We start from the raw sequence: 15,924 nt of genomic DNA, 5'->3' as shown, positions 1-15,924 counted from the left end.
CTCTATGCAGGGAATAAACTTCCCAGTTCTGGTCGAATTTTACGCTATACAGAGGTGAAAATTCTGGGTTTTATTTTTGCTGTGTGTCACACTGTGATCAACTGGGCTGTATTTTGGTTTTCATTTTGACCCTAGGCCAATATCTGATTCCATTCAATCAGCAGGATTTATTTGACATAACAGGAATGATCTGTTAACTATTAAAGCAAGGTCATTGAATGATACCTCACACATCAAATTTCTAGTCATAGATGCAACAGGAATGTTACAAGCATACCGTCTGAACACATTTTTGCCCGACCATATCTTCCACCTTCTATACTTGTATAGAAGTTCTACTTCCTTTTGTTGTTGTTGCTGATACTATCATTAGATGATGAAATAATCGTGGGGAGGTAAACACATGATTAATGTAATTGCATAGATTTGCAATGAAAGATGTACTCAGGGAAAAGCTGGAAAATTTCAGTTTTGGAGTCTCATGTTGGAAAAGCAGGATCATTTGTGCGATCAGTTATAGAGGAAGGAAGGGTGGGATTTGCTTGTCTAAATTTAAAGTCTGTGATGTAGACCTCAACATCTGAGCTAGCTGCGATGACACCCTTCACAGTCAAAACAGAAAAATGAGGTACTGGAAAGATCAGTTTTGTCTGGCAGTAGACATCTAAAACCAGGCAAATGAGCAGATGAATTTGGCCTCAGAAGTGCCTCTTTTTCTCTAGAGATTATAAAAGCAATCTGGATCACCCCTTTGGATGTGAACACCTACAGCAGTGTAGACACATTAAAATAGCTAGGATGAACCTCACTGTCAAAAAGAGTAAACCAAAAAGAGTCCATTAATGACCTTAATGTTCATAAAAGAAATGATCCACAGAAGTTTTGCTCTGATATTTCAGTAGATCTGCTAGTTGGCAATCACTTCTTCTTTTAAAAGGTCCAAATCAAGGTGCAGTGTTTTTAATAGTATGGTGAGACACAACAGAATGGTCACTGCTCGTTCTTAAGCCAAAGACTTAGAGTAAGAGATATGAAGTAAGTATTAAATGATCCTTACTCTGCTATCTGCTGTCAGCTTTTCAGAGTCAGAAGTTTAAGGCATTCTTCAGATGAAAGTCATAGAGGGATCATCATCTTAAATAATCAACAATTAAATTTTCCTGTATGCTGCCAGATTAAAAGCATCTTTTAATGACCTGTTTCTGATTTCTCTCATCTAAAATGGTGTTGTATTTTGAGGCCTAAAAGTAGCAGATTTATTACATTTACCTTTTGAACAGAGGCAAAGAAATGTTACCTAATAATTCAGTGATACATGCACACTTGTCTGCAGTTCTGTGATTATTTTTATCCTTTAATGTAAACTGAAGGAGTAAGGAGCTTGCTTATGAAATTAATACGGAAAGGCTAGATTGAAAAATACAGCTACAACCTTGTCTATGGCTGCATGCCTAGATGGCCTCAAACCAAGTTGTATACAGTTCAAGCTGTATGTTATACTGGTATCAAAAGCTAGGGTTTGAGCTGTAACATAGCTCTTGCAGTGGCCCTAAACTGGCCTTAGTTAGGATTTTGTAAATATGTCATGCCCAAAGATAATGCTTAGCTTTCTCTTTAGTATGAATGTGATAGGTAAACCAACGTGAAGGCTGGCTCTTGATGCTCTTACCTGCTCCAGCCGTGGTACTTTGCTGATTCTTGGAGTCATTTTAGAGGGCTAACGGCAGGATTCAGTTTTAGTTTCTCAGATATCCAGTATAGCTAATTTTTTGGTATGCTTTGTCATTTGATAGCTTAGTCATTTAGCATTCGTTATTTGCTTTTCAATGTTACCATCTTTGGCTTGAGTAAGTTCACTCAATCTTTTTGATGAAAATCACAGTAAATGAAAAATCTCTTTCTTCAGTGAAATAAGCCCCAAAATACTTCACAAAATATACGGGAAAAGTACTCGGCATGAAAAATCTCATGGCTTTCTGAATGTAAAACTCAAAAATAGAAATGAGTTGCTTAGTGTGTATACTTCAAGAGCAATGAGGGAAACTTTCCTGCTTTCCTTGTTGGCAGGTGGTGTTACTCGAATGACGGTCTCTCTGGTGGTGATTATGTTTGAGCTAACTGGAGGTCTGGAGTACATTGTACCTCTTATGGCTGCAGCTGTCACAAGCAAGTGGGTGGCAGATGCCTTTGGTAAAGAAGGGATCTATGAAGCTCACATTCACCTGAACGGCTACCCATTTCTGGATGTGAAGGATGAATTCACCCACCGAACCCTGGCAACTGATGTCATGAGACCACGGCGTGGTGAAGCTCCTCTCTCTGTTCTGACGCAGGACAGTATGACGGTGGAGGATGTTGAAACACTAATCAAAGAGACTGACTACAATGGCTTTCCAGTAGTGGTTTCGAAAGACTCGGAGAGACTTATTGGATTTGCACAGAGACGAGAGCTGATTCTTGCAATAAGTGAGTAGAGTATTAGTGTACTTAAGTTTCATTTTTGAAAGGAATTTTGGTAGGGTAGGATGTTACCGGTGTTATTCACTTTGAAGACTGGGTAAATAAGAACCAAACTGAACTTCTTCACCAGGTCTGGCTTTTACTAGTTGCTAGGACTTATAGCTGGAAGGTTTTCTATTGCAGCATGCCACCTGGTAGACTTCTGTGGGCTTGACATTTGTGGGCTTAGTTTTGCTGTCACTACAATACAATTCTGATTCTGCTAAAGACAATAGAGATAAACTTGACTCATATGTCCAGGATTTTTATCACAACCAGATCAAAAGCCACTGCAGTACTGAGCTTCCTGCAGTCTCCGTGGGTTGCCAACAGCACCTGGGGCAGTCGTGAACTTTTGTCACCCTGTGACAAAGTGCAAGTCCCTGTCCTTCTTTCTGTTGCTCTATCAATTTTTCTCACATGCAGGTATTTTGTGCTAGGGGTGGAAAACTTTTCAGTAGAGGATGTTGTTGGTAAAGATGACTGAATTTTGTCAAGCATCCAGTGGATAGCTGGCTGATTGCCTGAGAGCCTGATCCAGGTCATTAAAAGTTTTGACCCATCAGGTCCTTTCCTGACTGGCCTGATGGCGAGGTGGGGGTTGAAGAGACAGGCATATTGGGTGAAAGCGGTGTTCCCACCTTCCCTGTTCCCAGGGTATCTGGAGCTGCAGAGGTCTGCAAGCCTGCCAAGTCACCCCCATGGTCCACTCCCAATTCTGGCAGTCCTGTGGAGCTGAAGGCCAGCGGGGCAGGCAAGCAGGCTGCTGGCTGGGTGTGATTGCCTTACACTTTGCAGGGGAGTGGAATATCTGGCATATCCTCATCTCTTGACATGGAATTATTCTCTGCATGGGCCATTTTCACCACTCTGTTTCTGGTACCTTTAAAAAGTTGTTGTCTCAGATGGAAACTCCCATATTCTTCAGAACAGAAAATCCATAAATGGAAAAATCAGGGCTATTTTAGAGAATAATTTTCTGCTTGCTTCTTAAAAAGCTGTAACAAAATTTGAAATCACAGTGCTCTTTAAAGCATGTGGTTTTCTGATGCATATTTACATTCATCTCCTAGACATAAAAAGACTCAGTCTAAGTGATTAGACCTAAAATTTATATTCATTTATTTAAGGGCACTCAGCTGTCACTTGATTCCCCTTTCCTCATCCTATAGCAGAAAGTCACTAATGCTGCATCAATATTACATGCAGAAGAAGAAAAGAAATGACAAAGTCCAGTTTTCTCTCCTTAAATTATAGTAAGGAATTCTCTTCAGTAAGAAATTATTTTCTCATTTTTTCCTTTCTGTGGTGTGAGTTGTTATTTCAGTTACAGAGAAAATAATGTATGAACTCAATTCATTTTGCATTTAGTTTTGTCACTAATTTCTCAAAACATAGGAAAGCAGAACAGGCCTTAGTGCCAGTTCTATAGCTCTTCTAATTGTACTGTTATAATTAAGGATTTTACAACTACAGTTGTAATTCCAAGTGTGGGTATCTAACTTTTTCATTAAAAGCCCACTGTCACTGGTTGTTCCTCCCTCCCTTCCTCCTCCAAAAACGAGTAAAAAAAAAGAGTCTCCATGAATCCTCTGTATACCCGTCTAAGAAGATATTAAAGACACTTAGATGGAATTCCAAGGCTGCTAGCTGCAATACCCCTTTCAAACAACTTGATTTTCTCAGAGAGCTAATCTTCTTTTGGTAGTAACAAAAGATACTTTGTATGGCCAAGCTAGGAAAGCATCTGAAGCTTCACCAAATGTGTAAATGCCAAAAGCTGATACCATTTGTAAAACAAATAGTTTGTATTTCATCCTGCTTTTGCTAATGATTTTCAAATGTCTTCTGTATTCCCCTGTGAGAAGTGAAAAATATGAATTTAGATGTATTTGGCCTACTCTGTGCCTGTCTTTCACATTGTCCGTGCCATGTTGTGGCTGTAACACTTGCCGCCATCCTAATTTTATAGCCTTTTGTGTCTCCTTTGCAGGGAGGTATGTCAGTGGGAAAATTGCACGGAGTGAAGACGCAGAGCCCTCACTTTAAAAGCAGAAAGATCAGATGCTGTCTGAAGTGAGTCAGAGAAGTTTGAGGAACTGAGACTTTTTATTCAAGTTATAAATGGCAACATGACTGAATGGGCTTGCTAGATGTGTGAAAAAGTCCAGCTATGCACTGATAACAAAGATATCAGTTATAAATAAAGTCATTGAACATATCAGATTACAATGTTTTCCTGGTTGAAAACCATTTAATATTCACAGTTTCCAGAGGAGAAGGTACAGTTTCCTGATCAGCTCTAATCAAGAGCATCTTTCATAGGATCTGAGGCAAAACTGAGATTTAAAATTAAGAAGTTCTCTGCGTAGATAAGTTTTCCTAAAATCCTCAGCTGTCAGGAACCTCTGGTGACCCTTTTTCTCTTGGGTTGAGTATGACAGCTCCTGATGTCATTCTGTGCTGACTCTGATAAACAGTTAATCTGTTCAGTAAGGTTTGTGTCTTTGTGATTTAAAATCTGGATTTGGTTTCACTTTTCCAAAAGACACGTTATATGTTTCCAGTACAGGGCACGGGAAAACTCTGGGTTTGTACCATGCTAGCAGCTTTTTCATAGCTAATCCTCTTTCACTGAAGGCAAAAGTTCCTTTGCATTAATTACAGAAGTCATCACTGCTCATCATTACCACACACTAGCTAATGTGTTGCTAACTTTCAACTCAGTTTGCTTCATAGTTATGTTCATGGAGTAAAGGTCACTAAGCCTCCTTGAAGTATAAAATTACTTACCAAGAGGTAAACACCACATGTGGTGGTGTGTTTTATTCTCCTGTTCGAGTTCTTATCTCCTGCTCAGTTCGACAGCATCCAGAGATACTGGAGTTATGCCTGGCAACAGTATAAGCCCCAGCTATGCAGAGCTGTAGCCAAGCAATGAGGTCTTCGGAAAAGCAGTCAGGCTCAAACGAGTATCTCTTCTGTCACTGCGTCGTGCCCTGCAGAATGCCTCCGCAGTTTGAACTAGCTTTGGTGCCTCTATGACAACACATTGCACTATGTAGAGATTTGCTTTCAACCAAGAAGCTTCAGCTTCTTTCTCTGGCCCAACAAATTGTGCATCAGCAGTGTGGTGGTCCAGGAAACACTCTGGGGAATAAATACTACGATTCCCTCACACGCAGCTCTCCACCTCATGATTTACCCCTACATAATATCTTTCTTACTAAGTGGAGCACTAAGCCCGCTCTAGAAATGCATCCAGACCCTATAAAGTGAATGGCAATGCCACTTCCAATTGCTCAGAAGCACCTTCAGGAGGATTGCATCCTTCCACTTGTCCTTGCTGAGCAGGTAGGGAGGTCAGGTGGGAAGAGATGACCTCTGGGAATAGGTGTCTACATTTTAGATGGTACCTACTTTACAGTCTTATGGAGGGGAGTATTCGACCTTGTAAAGCTCTTCTTAAATTTGGCCAGCTTCAGAGGCATCGTACAAAAGGCAGAGTCTTGGACACGAGCCACGTGGCCTGTATAATGTACTTTTCCCAATATGGAGTTGAGAGAGCAGTATAGTTGATACAGGCTGTGAACTGTGAACTCCTGAATATGACAGGCCATTTTTCATGAGCCTTCGGCATAGATTACTCTGTAAACCCAGGCATCGACATCCATTTGCTTTGCTCTTTCTGTTAAGTTATATCTGTTTTTCTTACCCACTGACTGCAAAAATGATCTGTTCTTCTGTTTTACCTTTACTCTAACTCCCCCATCCAGTGAGGCTGCATACAAAGTCCACCATTTTTCTAATGCCATGGAGTTTGCTCAATAGTACTACATCATTCAAATTTCTCCAGAGAGATGTTTGACTTTGAAGAGTGAAGTCATGGCTTTGGCTAATCACTGTTGTTCAGGGTCATTGCTGCCTTGGGAGCCACGATGCGGTAACTGAAATGCTTGGGCCTGTTGCTTTGGGTGGAAATACCACTTCAGGAAGGAAATACCTAGCTGTCAAGGGTTTCTAACAAAGGGTGGGAGTTGCCTTCAGTTTGATGAATGTTGCCTCTTAGCACAGATCACATATCAAAGAGCTATACAGGCATATTCACACTTGAAGTTAGATGTATGAATCAAACCAAGATGAGACCAAGTTAGCATCATTCTTATAAATTGCAATAGGGCTTGTAATAGGAGGGGTGAGAAGGTTGAAAATCATATACTGTACTGATGTTAGGTTAGAGTCAGCATTGCTCCAGTTCCAGAAATATTGCAAGAAAATGATCATTAAACGGAAAAAAAGTGCAGCTGGAACATGTTGGAAACCATTACTGTCTACACATTACAAGTCACAGGAGCAGGCTTCTGCACTTTGATTGATGTCAATGCGCTCCAAGAACATATACATATGCTTTGAGTATGTCTGATTTGCTGTACCTCTCAAGAACAGAAGCAAAATATATTAATCAAAGATAATAATACTAAGCATTTCTAAGAATTAAAAAAGAAAAAGAAAAAGAAAAGAAAAAAAAAAAGATGAGTTAAACCGTCACAGCCAAACACATGATGTGCTTCTGGGGAGAGAGAAGTTTTCTATCATTTTGAAATCTGTGTCATAATTGTCCAAAACCTGTACTGTTAAGTAGAAATGAGGTAAACACTAAAAATAAACTACTTCTATGCTAAGAATTCTTCTTGAAGCATTCTTTAAAGTAAAAGGCTTGCACTGATCATGTAAACCCCAGATGCAGTGTGAAGTTCACTTCATAGTTTGATCAAAGTATGAATAATAGCTTTTGAACTTTTGAAAGTAGTCAAAAATGTACTGTTGAGAAAATTGTATCAAGCTCATTTACTGCTATATATTGTTCTTCCCTTCACTATTTTCCTTTAAGTGGGATGCTAATTTTTTCTGCCCTTTTAAGATCTAGATATTCAAACTCTATTTAAGGAATTAAATGCAAAACCACAAAACCCACCCTGCATGCCAGAGAGGTGTGTTGGTCTAGAACAACACCCACGCTGCCCTTGGATCCCTGCGACATGAATTTGTCTTTCCCTACTTTTGTGTTCATAAATCCATTCACCATGCCCAGATTTCCCCAACTCCACTGAGAAGTCTGGGAACAAACATGCTGCTCCAAGCCAGCTGGGACTGTTGACTGGGACACAGCTGTTGACTCCACTTCTTCAGGCATATAATAGAAGTTTCTGTTGTGATTCTCACAATGGAGGAAATTACATATAATTATTTGAATTGAACAGAAGTTGGATCAGTGAAGTCTGTGAAGGCAATGAGCTGCTTATTTATTCAGAAAAAGCTTTATCCCAACCAAGCAAAAGCATGTTTGTAAAAGTATCACTTACATTTACTTCAAGGGAACAATGTCTCAAGGAAATTCAAGTTTGCTCAGTAACCCCAACTTCTGGGACCTCAGTACACTAAGAATAAAGAGCAACTACTACCTTTGCTTTCCAAAGGAGGATTTTTTGTTTGTTTTCTTTTATTATTAAGCCTAACTCACTGTCTACCTTGATCTTTCTGTTGTACAGAGAATGCAAGACAGCGCCAGGATGGGGTGGTGAGCAATTCCATCGTGTATTTCACTGAAGACCCCCCAGAACTGCCACCCAACAGTCCCCATCCGCTGAAGCTGCGGCGTATTCTCAACCTGAGCCCCTTCACTGTCACTGACCACACGCCAATGGAGACTGTGGTAGATATTTTCCGGAAACTCGGACTCCGGCAGTGTCTTGTCACTCGCAGTGGGTGAGTAGATGCTAAGTCAAGCATGCTTAGAGAATCTGATTTTTTTTTCAGCATTAACAAAACCACCGTTTTTCCTGCTTAAAGCCAAATATAGACAGTAACTAATTAATCAGCACCTCTGAGACAGTCAAGTGAATATTTTGATTTTATCTGTTTTGTGAATGGAAGAATTGGGGAAGCTTGCCTAGTGTCCCTCCAGGGCAGCAGCAGAAGTCAGACTCAGAACCAAAAGGGCACTTGCTAGTTGTCAAGTTTTCATTCTGTTCTCTCAAATCTTTAGTGTCTTGGCATTTAGATAAGGTGAAGAAAAATACAAACCAAACTGTTCTGACTCCCTCTTTTGTTGAGTTTTCAACAGAGGCAGATCTGGCAAGTAGTATTGTTTCCAAAGAACGTGCCTGTTTCTAGACTTCCAGCTGGATTAGATGCTTGTGAAGACTGTGATAAAGACATCAGTGGAGGAAAATTAATCTGTTCAGCCTTCTTTAATGGAAAAGTGTATAAACCAAAAGTCCACAAAAACCAGCTGAAGAAGTGTGGGCAAACATGAAATTAGGAAAGTAAAAAGCTGCCCTATGTGCACTAGAAATAATATCCCATAATTCCAATGGGATTTGAGCTATTCTGGGATCATTGCTCATCCCAGGATTTAGTGGTAAGAAGAAACTTTACAACAGGATAGCAAAACTAGAGCCACCATTTTCAAATGTGGAAGACTAAAGTTTAGTCTTCTGCAAAAAGACTTTTTGTTATTAAAAAATATTGTGTATCAGCTGCTACTATCTATGCAGTGTCCTCAGCATTAAGAAAAGAAAAGCCATTACTGGGACACAGATTTAGGTCCTGATTTGAGGTGCCTGGATTTGGAAATGTTTATCTTGAATACTAGCACTTACATGAAATTAGAGGAGGAAAACCTGTAACAATACCATAATTTCAAAATTCAGTGCCTTGTGGTCTTCAAGGACTGGAAATAAAAGCCCTTGAATAATGACAGTCTGGAAATTTTTGATTCTTGGGGCCAGACATCCCATAAGCCTCATCAATCTTAACAGGTATAATTCATTTAGGTTCACATAAATGAGAAATTATCTCTCAAGTTTGAAGGAATTATGCTGTTGGACAGTAAGGGTTTCAGAAAGTCTGTGCTTTAGCTTAGTTTGTGTATTACTAAACCCCACACCATAGCTCAGGGCATCGGTGCTTTGAGTTTGTGCTGTTGGTCCTCTGCAGCCTGAGCCTAAGGAAACTCATTACTTTGTTGTACAAAGTTTCAGTAGTTGTAGCTCCTCACTTAAGTCATGTTCCCAACAAAAAGAGGTAACAATCCAAAGTATTTCACTTAATGAGTGTGGCTGAGGTAATAACAAAACATGAGGTGAGAATGCTTTTTGTAAAAGATAGCCATTTGGGAATGGATGAGATGGACAGTGCTATGTGGAAGCACTCACAAAATGTCCCTACAGCTGAACAGGGAAAAAACCCGGATGATATATGAGATGATTGTTGACCTTTCCTTTCCTTTTCTCCTCTAGGAGGCTGCTGGGTATCATAACTAAAAAGGATGTATTAAGACATATGGCTCAAATGGCAAACCAGGACCCTGAATCTATCATGTTTAACTAGACTGGTAAAGGAAGAAGAAAGTAACCCCAGAGGAGTCCCTTCTAGATTAACACAAAGGCTATGTTCGGTGTTTCATTTTGTTTAAAGAGAAAACGTAATGTGTATGAGGAATGGCCCACTATGCCTCTGACGGAGGGAGTGGATGCAGGATGGCACTTACTTAATGAGGAAGGCAGTTTGGAAGCTCTGAGCAGCTGCGGGCATCAAGCTGCGTTTTCTTAACGAGATTCCCAACAGCTCAGTTGGAGGGTTGGTGGGTGTAAGTGATGTGGTGCTTAGAGACAAAGAGCCAGGAGCGCTAGTGGGATGCAACAATGTTCACAGTAACTCACGAGGCAGGTGTAAAGACTAGCAGACACTTTTTATGTATAAGTTGTTAGGAGACATAAAGATTTGTGTTCCAAACTAGAAAGCGTGTATGAGTAATGTCAGTTGCTTTTGTTACTCAAATCATGGCTATTTATTCGCTACTGAATTATACCATTTTCATGAAGGAAAAAAATTGTCATATTTTAAAATGAAAGTTCTTGTCATCTTCATTTATTTTTGTAAAAGTTAAGTGAATGAAGACTGCAGTTAAAGGGGCAAGAACACACTTCATCTCACTTTAAAACGTAGTGTCTCCTGCTCTCTGCTTTAGTCCTTTAAATTTTATACAGTTTAGCATTTCTGTCAATCAAGTTCCCTTTATTACTGTTGAAATGTGACTTATTTGTAAGGATTTATTGCTTTTATGCAATTTTGCATTCAGGTACTTTAATATTTAGTATTATGTAGTTTGCTGTAGCAACAGGAAAAAACATAGAAGCCTGTGGAGGAGTTTTCAAAAGCACTTAAGGGAGACTGTATCCATTACTCATCAATGTTAGTGACAAGAGATTGAATCCCTCAGCTCTCTGGCCTTGTGCACATCATATTTTTTCACAAACTAATGAAGCTCTGCATTGATTCCTGATTCTCCATTTAGTTCCTTTTCATCATTGTTATTTCTTAGCATTTGTGTGCACCTGCTGAGGGATTCCTGAAGTTAAATTAACGGTCACAGACATTTATTCTGCAGCAGATCTACTCTTTATGCATCTGCCAGTTCTTAGGACTATGGAATCACTGCCCACAGCGCTGTGGCTGGACAAGATCAAAGGATTGAGAATGCAAATGAAGATAGCAAAGCTTTAATTATTGATCTGTTTGCACCAAGAACACAAGATTTAACAGTCCCCAGTAGGGACCTCCAAGTTACTCAGGTAAAAATGCTAAATTTTCCAAAACCCTTGTTCTGGTACTGTGTGAGATGCACAGGGTCAGCACTGTCTGTGTTAATATACTAGCACTTTAGCCAATACTGCTATTAGTAACAGAAGACCAAATTCTACTGTCAGTAACATATAATCCACACTGCCCAGTGTTTGCTTTATAATTATAAGCTTAAAGACTGGAGAGAGGTTGCATCCTAACTTAGATACTCTGAATCCCCTTCAGACCCTCTGAGAGCCTAGTCTCTTCATTTAGGGAAGACCTCTGGTATTTTTGTTCAAATTCATACAGATACCAGTTGCTTGAGTCCATTGTGTCCAGATGGTCTTCATGGGCAGAGATGAGTAGAGTCCTTTCATGCCAGAAGACCCTGTTGCTTAGTCCAGACAAAAGCCAGACTGTTGACCCAGCCTGTAGGCAATATGCATGATTATTGTTTCGCTGAACTGAGACAACTAGCCAGGTCCACCCCAAATTAGATGCCTGAAGTTACATTCACAAATTCCTTCTCTTATCTCCAGTGACCCTGCTTCCTTCTGGCATGTGTCCCACTGCATTCACACAAAGTATGGCCCAAATTGTTTAGGTAAAAGAAACGGAAGTAAAGGGATAATTTTAATTTGCAGAGTATTTCATATAACAATAGTGTTTGCAACGGGCTGACATAAATACATGTAGCTCTGGCCAAAGCCCATAAATTTTTCAGTGTGTATACTTTTTGTTAACTGAACATCTGCAGTACAATGTATTATTAAAGGAATATTGTTAAAACTATGTGGACTATAGAACAGAGCAACCCTTTCCTTTTGAAAATAGGAAATAAAACATAATGTTGTTGTTTCTTACATTATTCTTGAAGCTGTCATCAGCCAAACTCCTAAAACACCAACGAAGCCAACAACCAAGCTTGTAAACATTGGATTCCCTCATTTGAAGAGAGATGCCATCACAAAATAAAATCAGTCCATTCCCACAACTAAATCCAAGCAAGGCTTAGTTCAAATGTCAGTCTCTACCCAAAACTACTGGAATCTAAAGGATTTTGGCTAACATAAATAGGCTGACTTTTGAGAGCAATCTTGTTCTGAAATTAAAACTGAAGGACTGTGTTCTTTTCACTTTTATAGCTCTTAATGTTAATACACACATGTTTGATGAACACTTCCTCCATCTTTCTTTATGTTCACACGGGAAACAAAAGTGCATACAGGTCCCCACTCGGACACTTCTAAATACCTCTTCGGCTCACAAGCAAGAGCAATAAGTTGGGAAGTGAGTTCATCTGTTATTTGAAATCAAACTCGAGGCTTCATATACGTCAGGGAAATGAAGAAGTCTAAAGCCTTCTCTGTTAGTGAGGAAAATCTAAGTCCATGTCGCATCATAATGTAGTCCATGGCAGAGCTAACTCTGAGAAGCATTTGTAGTACTGAGGGCAATGTTTGCTAGCAGGAGCCAGGATGGTATATCAACACGGGAAAACGTGGTCATTTCCTGAGAAAGGCATGGAGTCACCTAACCGAGGTTAAATTGGCCATGAATACAAACTCACTTGGGTATTGATTTGGGTTATCAGCTTAAACTCAGTCTGTGGCTATGCACAGGCATAAACTTGTGTAGCTAATTCATATTAATACGCAGAGGCATGAGCCACTAAAACCAACAGTCAGCCCTGTGCTATCTTGTTGCCTTGTCTTATTAGCCTGTGTATGAGGAGCCCTCAAGGCTTGAAAACAGGATCCATAAAACCCGCATGGTGGTTTGTAAGAAACAACAACAGAAGGAATTGAGATTTATGCACTCATTGCTGGTGCAGTTTGACCCTGGGACTACCACCCAAGTAGATGGCAGTTAAATAGGTGTACAGCTTTTTTCTGTCAAACATGTTCCTCTTTAGAAGAAACAGTTTAAATATCTAAGGCATCAAGGAAAAAAGCTTTGGATTTGTAAACGTGTACGGCTGCTCCTTGTTCCAGTGTTTGCTCAATATATGATAAACCGCCTTAGAACAGGGACTGATAAGTAGCTCTCCAGAAATGGCATAGTCATAGCTAACTTCAGCTGCTTGGCATTATCAAGGCTGAGATGACACTAGAGTGACAAGGAGGGCTTTGAAACAGGGACAGACTTTGCAGATTAGAAAAATTCCTCCATGCTATAGTCTTCATTGCTTTTAGCATGAGCATCTGACTGGGGAACACTCTTACTATAAATTAATAACATGCTTTTCTCAAAAAATACAGTTATGATGTAATGATTTAATGTATTTCGCCATAACAAGTCCATTATCAGTCACTGTTTCCCATCTGTATTCCCAAATATGTCTCAGAAGTTATTCCAAGAGGCACAGATCTCAGCCTTAAGTATTTATTTAAATTTGTAGAGCTCAAAAAAGTCACGTAGCCTGATCAATCTGAAAGTTACATAAATACTTCAGTATATAGTGTTCACTTTATGTAGCCTCAGTTCAATCCTTGTGTTCAAGCAGTTGGACTTTGAAGATGTCAAAGTAAACAAGAGAATAAAAACTTTTGAATGATGCAAGTTCAGTATTGTACCTTTGTTTTGCATGAATTGTGTTCAGTTACATTCAGCTTCTCATGTGTACTTGAAGCAATCTGTACCAGAAAGTTTATTGTTCAAGTACAGAACATGGATGACGTAAGCCAGACGCTTTGGCTGTCAAAGTGATACTAATCATTAATTCTTATGCTTTGATGAAGCAGAAAAAGAATGTTTTAGAATTACAGGAGACTCACTGATTCCGTGTTGGAATGATACTACAATTATGAATATAGTTTTGCTTGGTTTTTTGGTTTTCTTTTGGTTTTTGTTTTTTTGGTTTTTTTTATTGTGTAAAATGGTATATATGTTGCACCTTATAAAAAACAATGTTTGGACTCTATTTTTTAAATAAAACTGACTACAGTACTGAAAACATTTCTTGAACATCTTATTAATTGGAGAAGTATTTATCTTAATGTCTCTGTATGATTTTGATTTTTCTTTTCCCACCTATAGGGATAACTCAAGCCTGATGAATGATTTAGGTTATCTAACTCAGTTATGGGTTAGCTAATATTAAGTATGGTGTTAGTAAAGTTCATGCAGTGGACTTCAAAGGATCAGCCTTGACAGTTGGCTCTTTTATTTTCAGAGCAAAATATTTTTTATTTCAGCATCATAAATCCTTTATTAAAGAAATCTAAAAAGAAAAGAAAAAAGATTTCTCCTACCAGCTTGTTCTGTTTACAATAACCATGAAACTTCTTTAAAGCTAGATGTTGCAAAGCCCTTATGATTTTAGTCTTTGTACATATTATTCAGAGCTAAGCTCAAAGACTGAAAATGGCAGGTTCAATCATGCCCATTTAATTGGATGAAACATCCCTTAAATCTCTGTCAGAGGCTAACTTTTAGGTAGTAGCAAAGAATATGGGCTTCATCCTGATTTTGTACTTGCTTGGCTAGTATGTTAGGCACTATGGCTTTTTGCAAATGGGACATTGATTAATGTTTTATCCAAAAGAAGCATTACAGATTTCAAGACATGCTTCACAGAACAAGTTTGATAAAACTGATAGACCAGCAACATCCTAGTTTAAGTTAAATTACTTATTTCAGAAGCTGATGCTGGAGTCCCAGGGCCTCTGGCTTCTTCTCTGGATGGCTGTGGCCCTAGCACGTTCCAGCGCATCTACCAAAAAGCCAGGAGGCATCAGGCATGCAGCAAGTTAAGTAGTAATAGTTCCTGTAGCTTCTATTTGGACATGGGGGACTGAGCCCTCGACCTACCTGTCGTTGCTTGTGATGGCACAGCTGGGAAAAGCTGAGAGGGATTCAGCGCTGCCCTGGTACAGCTGTGTACTGTGGATCCTGCCTAGGTCCTCATGCTGGCTAAACCAAGCAGCCTATTGCCATCCATGAGCATTTTTGCTTTTTCAGGAGTTCCTTCCTCCCCATGTATTTCCTACAAACAACATCATTCCCCTGTGCTGTCCTGCTCCTCTACTCCAACTGTGACATTGCTTCCAGCTCCTCTTCATGGTGGTGGCCCAGATGCTCACCAAGCACAGACACTGTGTCCCACACAGGAAAGGTGCACCTGTGGTGGACAAGCCCCTCTCGTGGCATACAGGATTTTGTATTGCTGCCTGCTGGAGGGCACGCACAGCAAACACAGCCTTACTGGCACTGGTATACTGCATGGAGTTTTTTGATTGGTTTTTGGCTTGCTATCACAAAGCAATACCAAAAATATGAAATTTGCAGAAAAATAGCTGCTGCATTTGCACAGATCAATCTATACACATTCACCATCTCAACCAGTAACTAGTGACTTCACAGTGAAAGCCACCAGGAACTGGGACATGACTGTAAGAACTGTATCCCGAAGCAGTTGTGAGGTCTTGGGCAGAACGAGACAGGAATTGCTGACTTGTAGCTACAGCTTTTGATGAACTCTGCATCCCTCCTTTAATCTTTCTTGCATTCTGAGCATAATTAAGAAGCACAGTTAATGATTTCAACCCTTGTTATCCTCAGAATTATCTCATATAGTCAGGGTCAAAACAATCTGAGTGTTCCTATAGATACAGTGCTTTCCCCAGCCACAGCAGTCAGTTGGTTAGGAAGACACTACCATATGTAACAGCCGGATCGGGGAGAGTCAGTATTTGGCACTTCAGCTGTGTTTCATTTGAGAAATGATTCTGCAGCCTGAATAATCAGTGCATGGCTCATTGTGGGGATTTACAAAGCCCCTGTGGTCCATTCCTG

At 39.8% G+C, this 15,924-nt stretch overlaps 1 protein-coding gene across 6 annotated transcripts in view; it reads left to right on the top strand.

The window, feature by feature from the left end:
* The window catches only part of CLCN4 (chloride voltage-gated channel 4), a 45,197-nt gene extending 31,112 nt beyond the window's left edge, over positions 1 to 14,085 (top strand). For all 6 annotated transcript variants that reach the window (XM_037377483.1, XM_037377481.1, XM_037377485.1 and 3 more), the window contains 3 exons: positions 2,068 to 2,466; positions 8,049 to 8,265; positions 9,801 to 14,085. In XM_037377483.1, coding sequence (XP_037233380.1) covers positions 2,068 to 2,466; positions 8,049 to 8,265; positions 9,801 to 9,891 — 707 coding nt within the window. In that variant the 3' untranslated portion in view covers positions 9,892 to 14,085. The remainder of the gene's footprint in view (positions 1 to 2,067; positions 2,467 to 8,048; positions 8,266 to 9,800) is intronic.
* Positions 14,086 to 15,924: the final 1,839 nt, after the last annotated feature.

Source organism: Falco rusticolus, chromosome 2 (genome assembly GCF_015220075.1).
Source record: "Falco rusticolus isolate bFalRus1 chromosome 2, bFalRus1.pri, whole genome shotgun sequence".
Lineage (NCBI taxonomy): Eukaryota > Metazoa > Chordata > Aves > Falconiformes > Falconidae > Falco > Falco rusticolus.
Note: the sequence above shows the minus strand (reverse complement) of the source record. Positions and strands in the feature narration are given on the sequence as shown.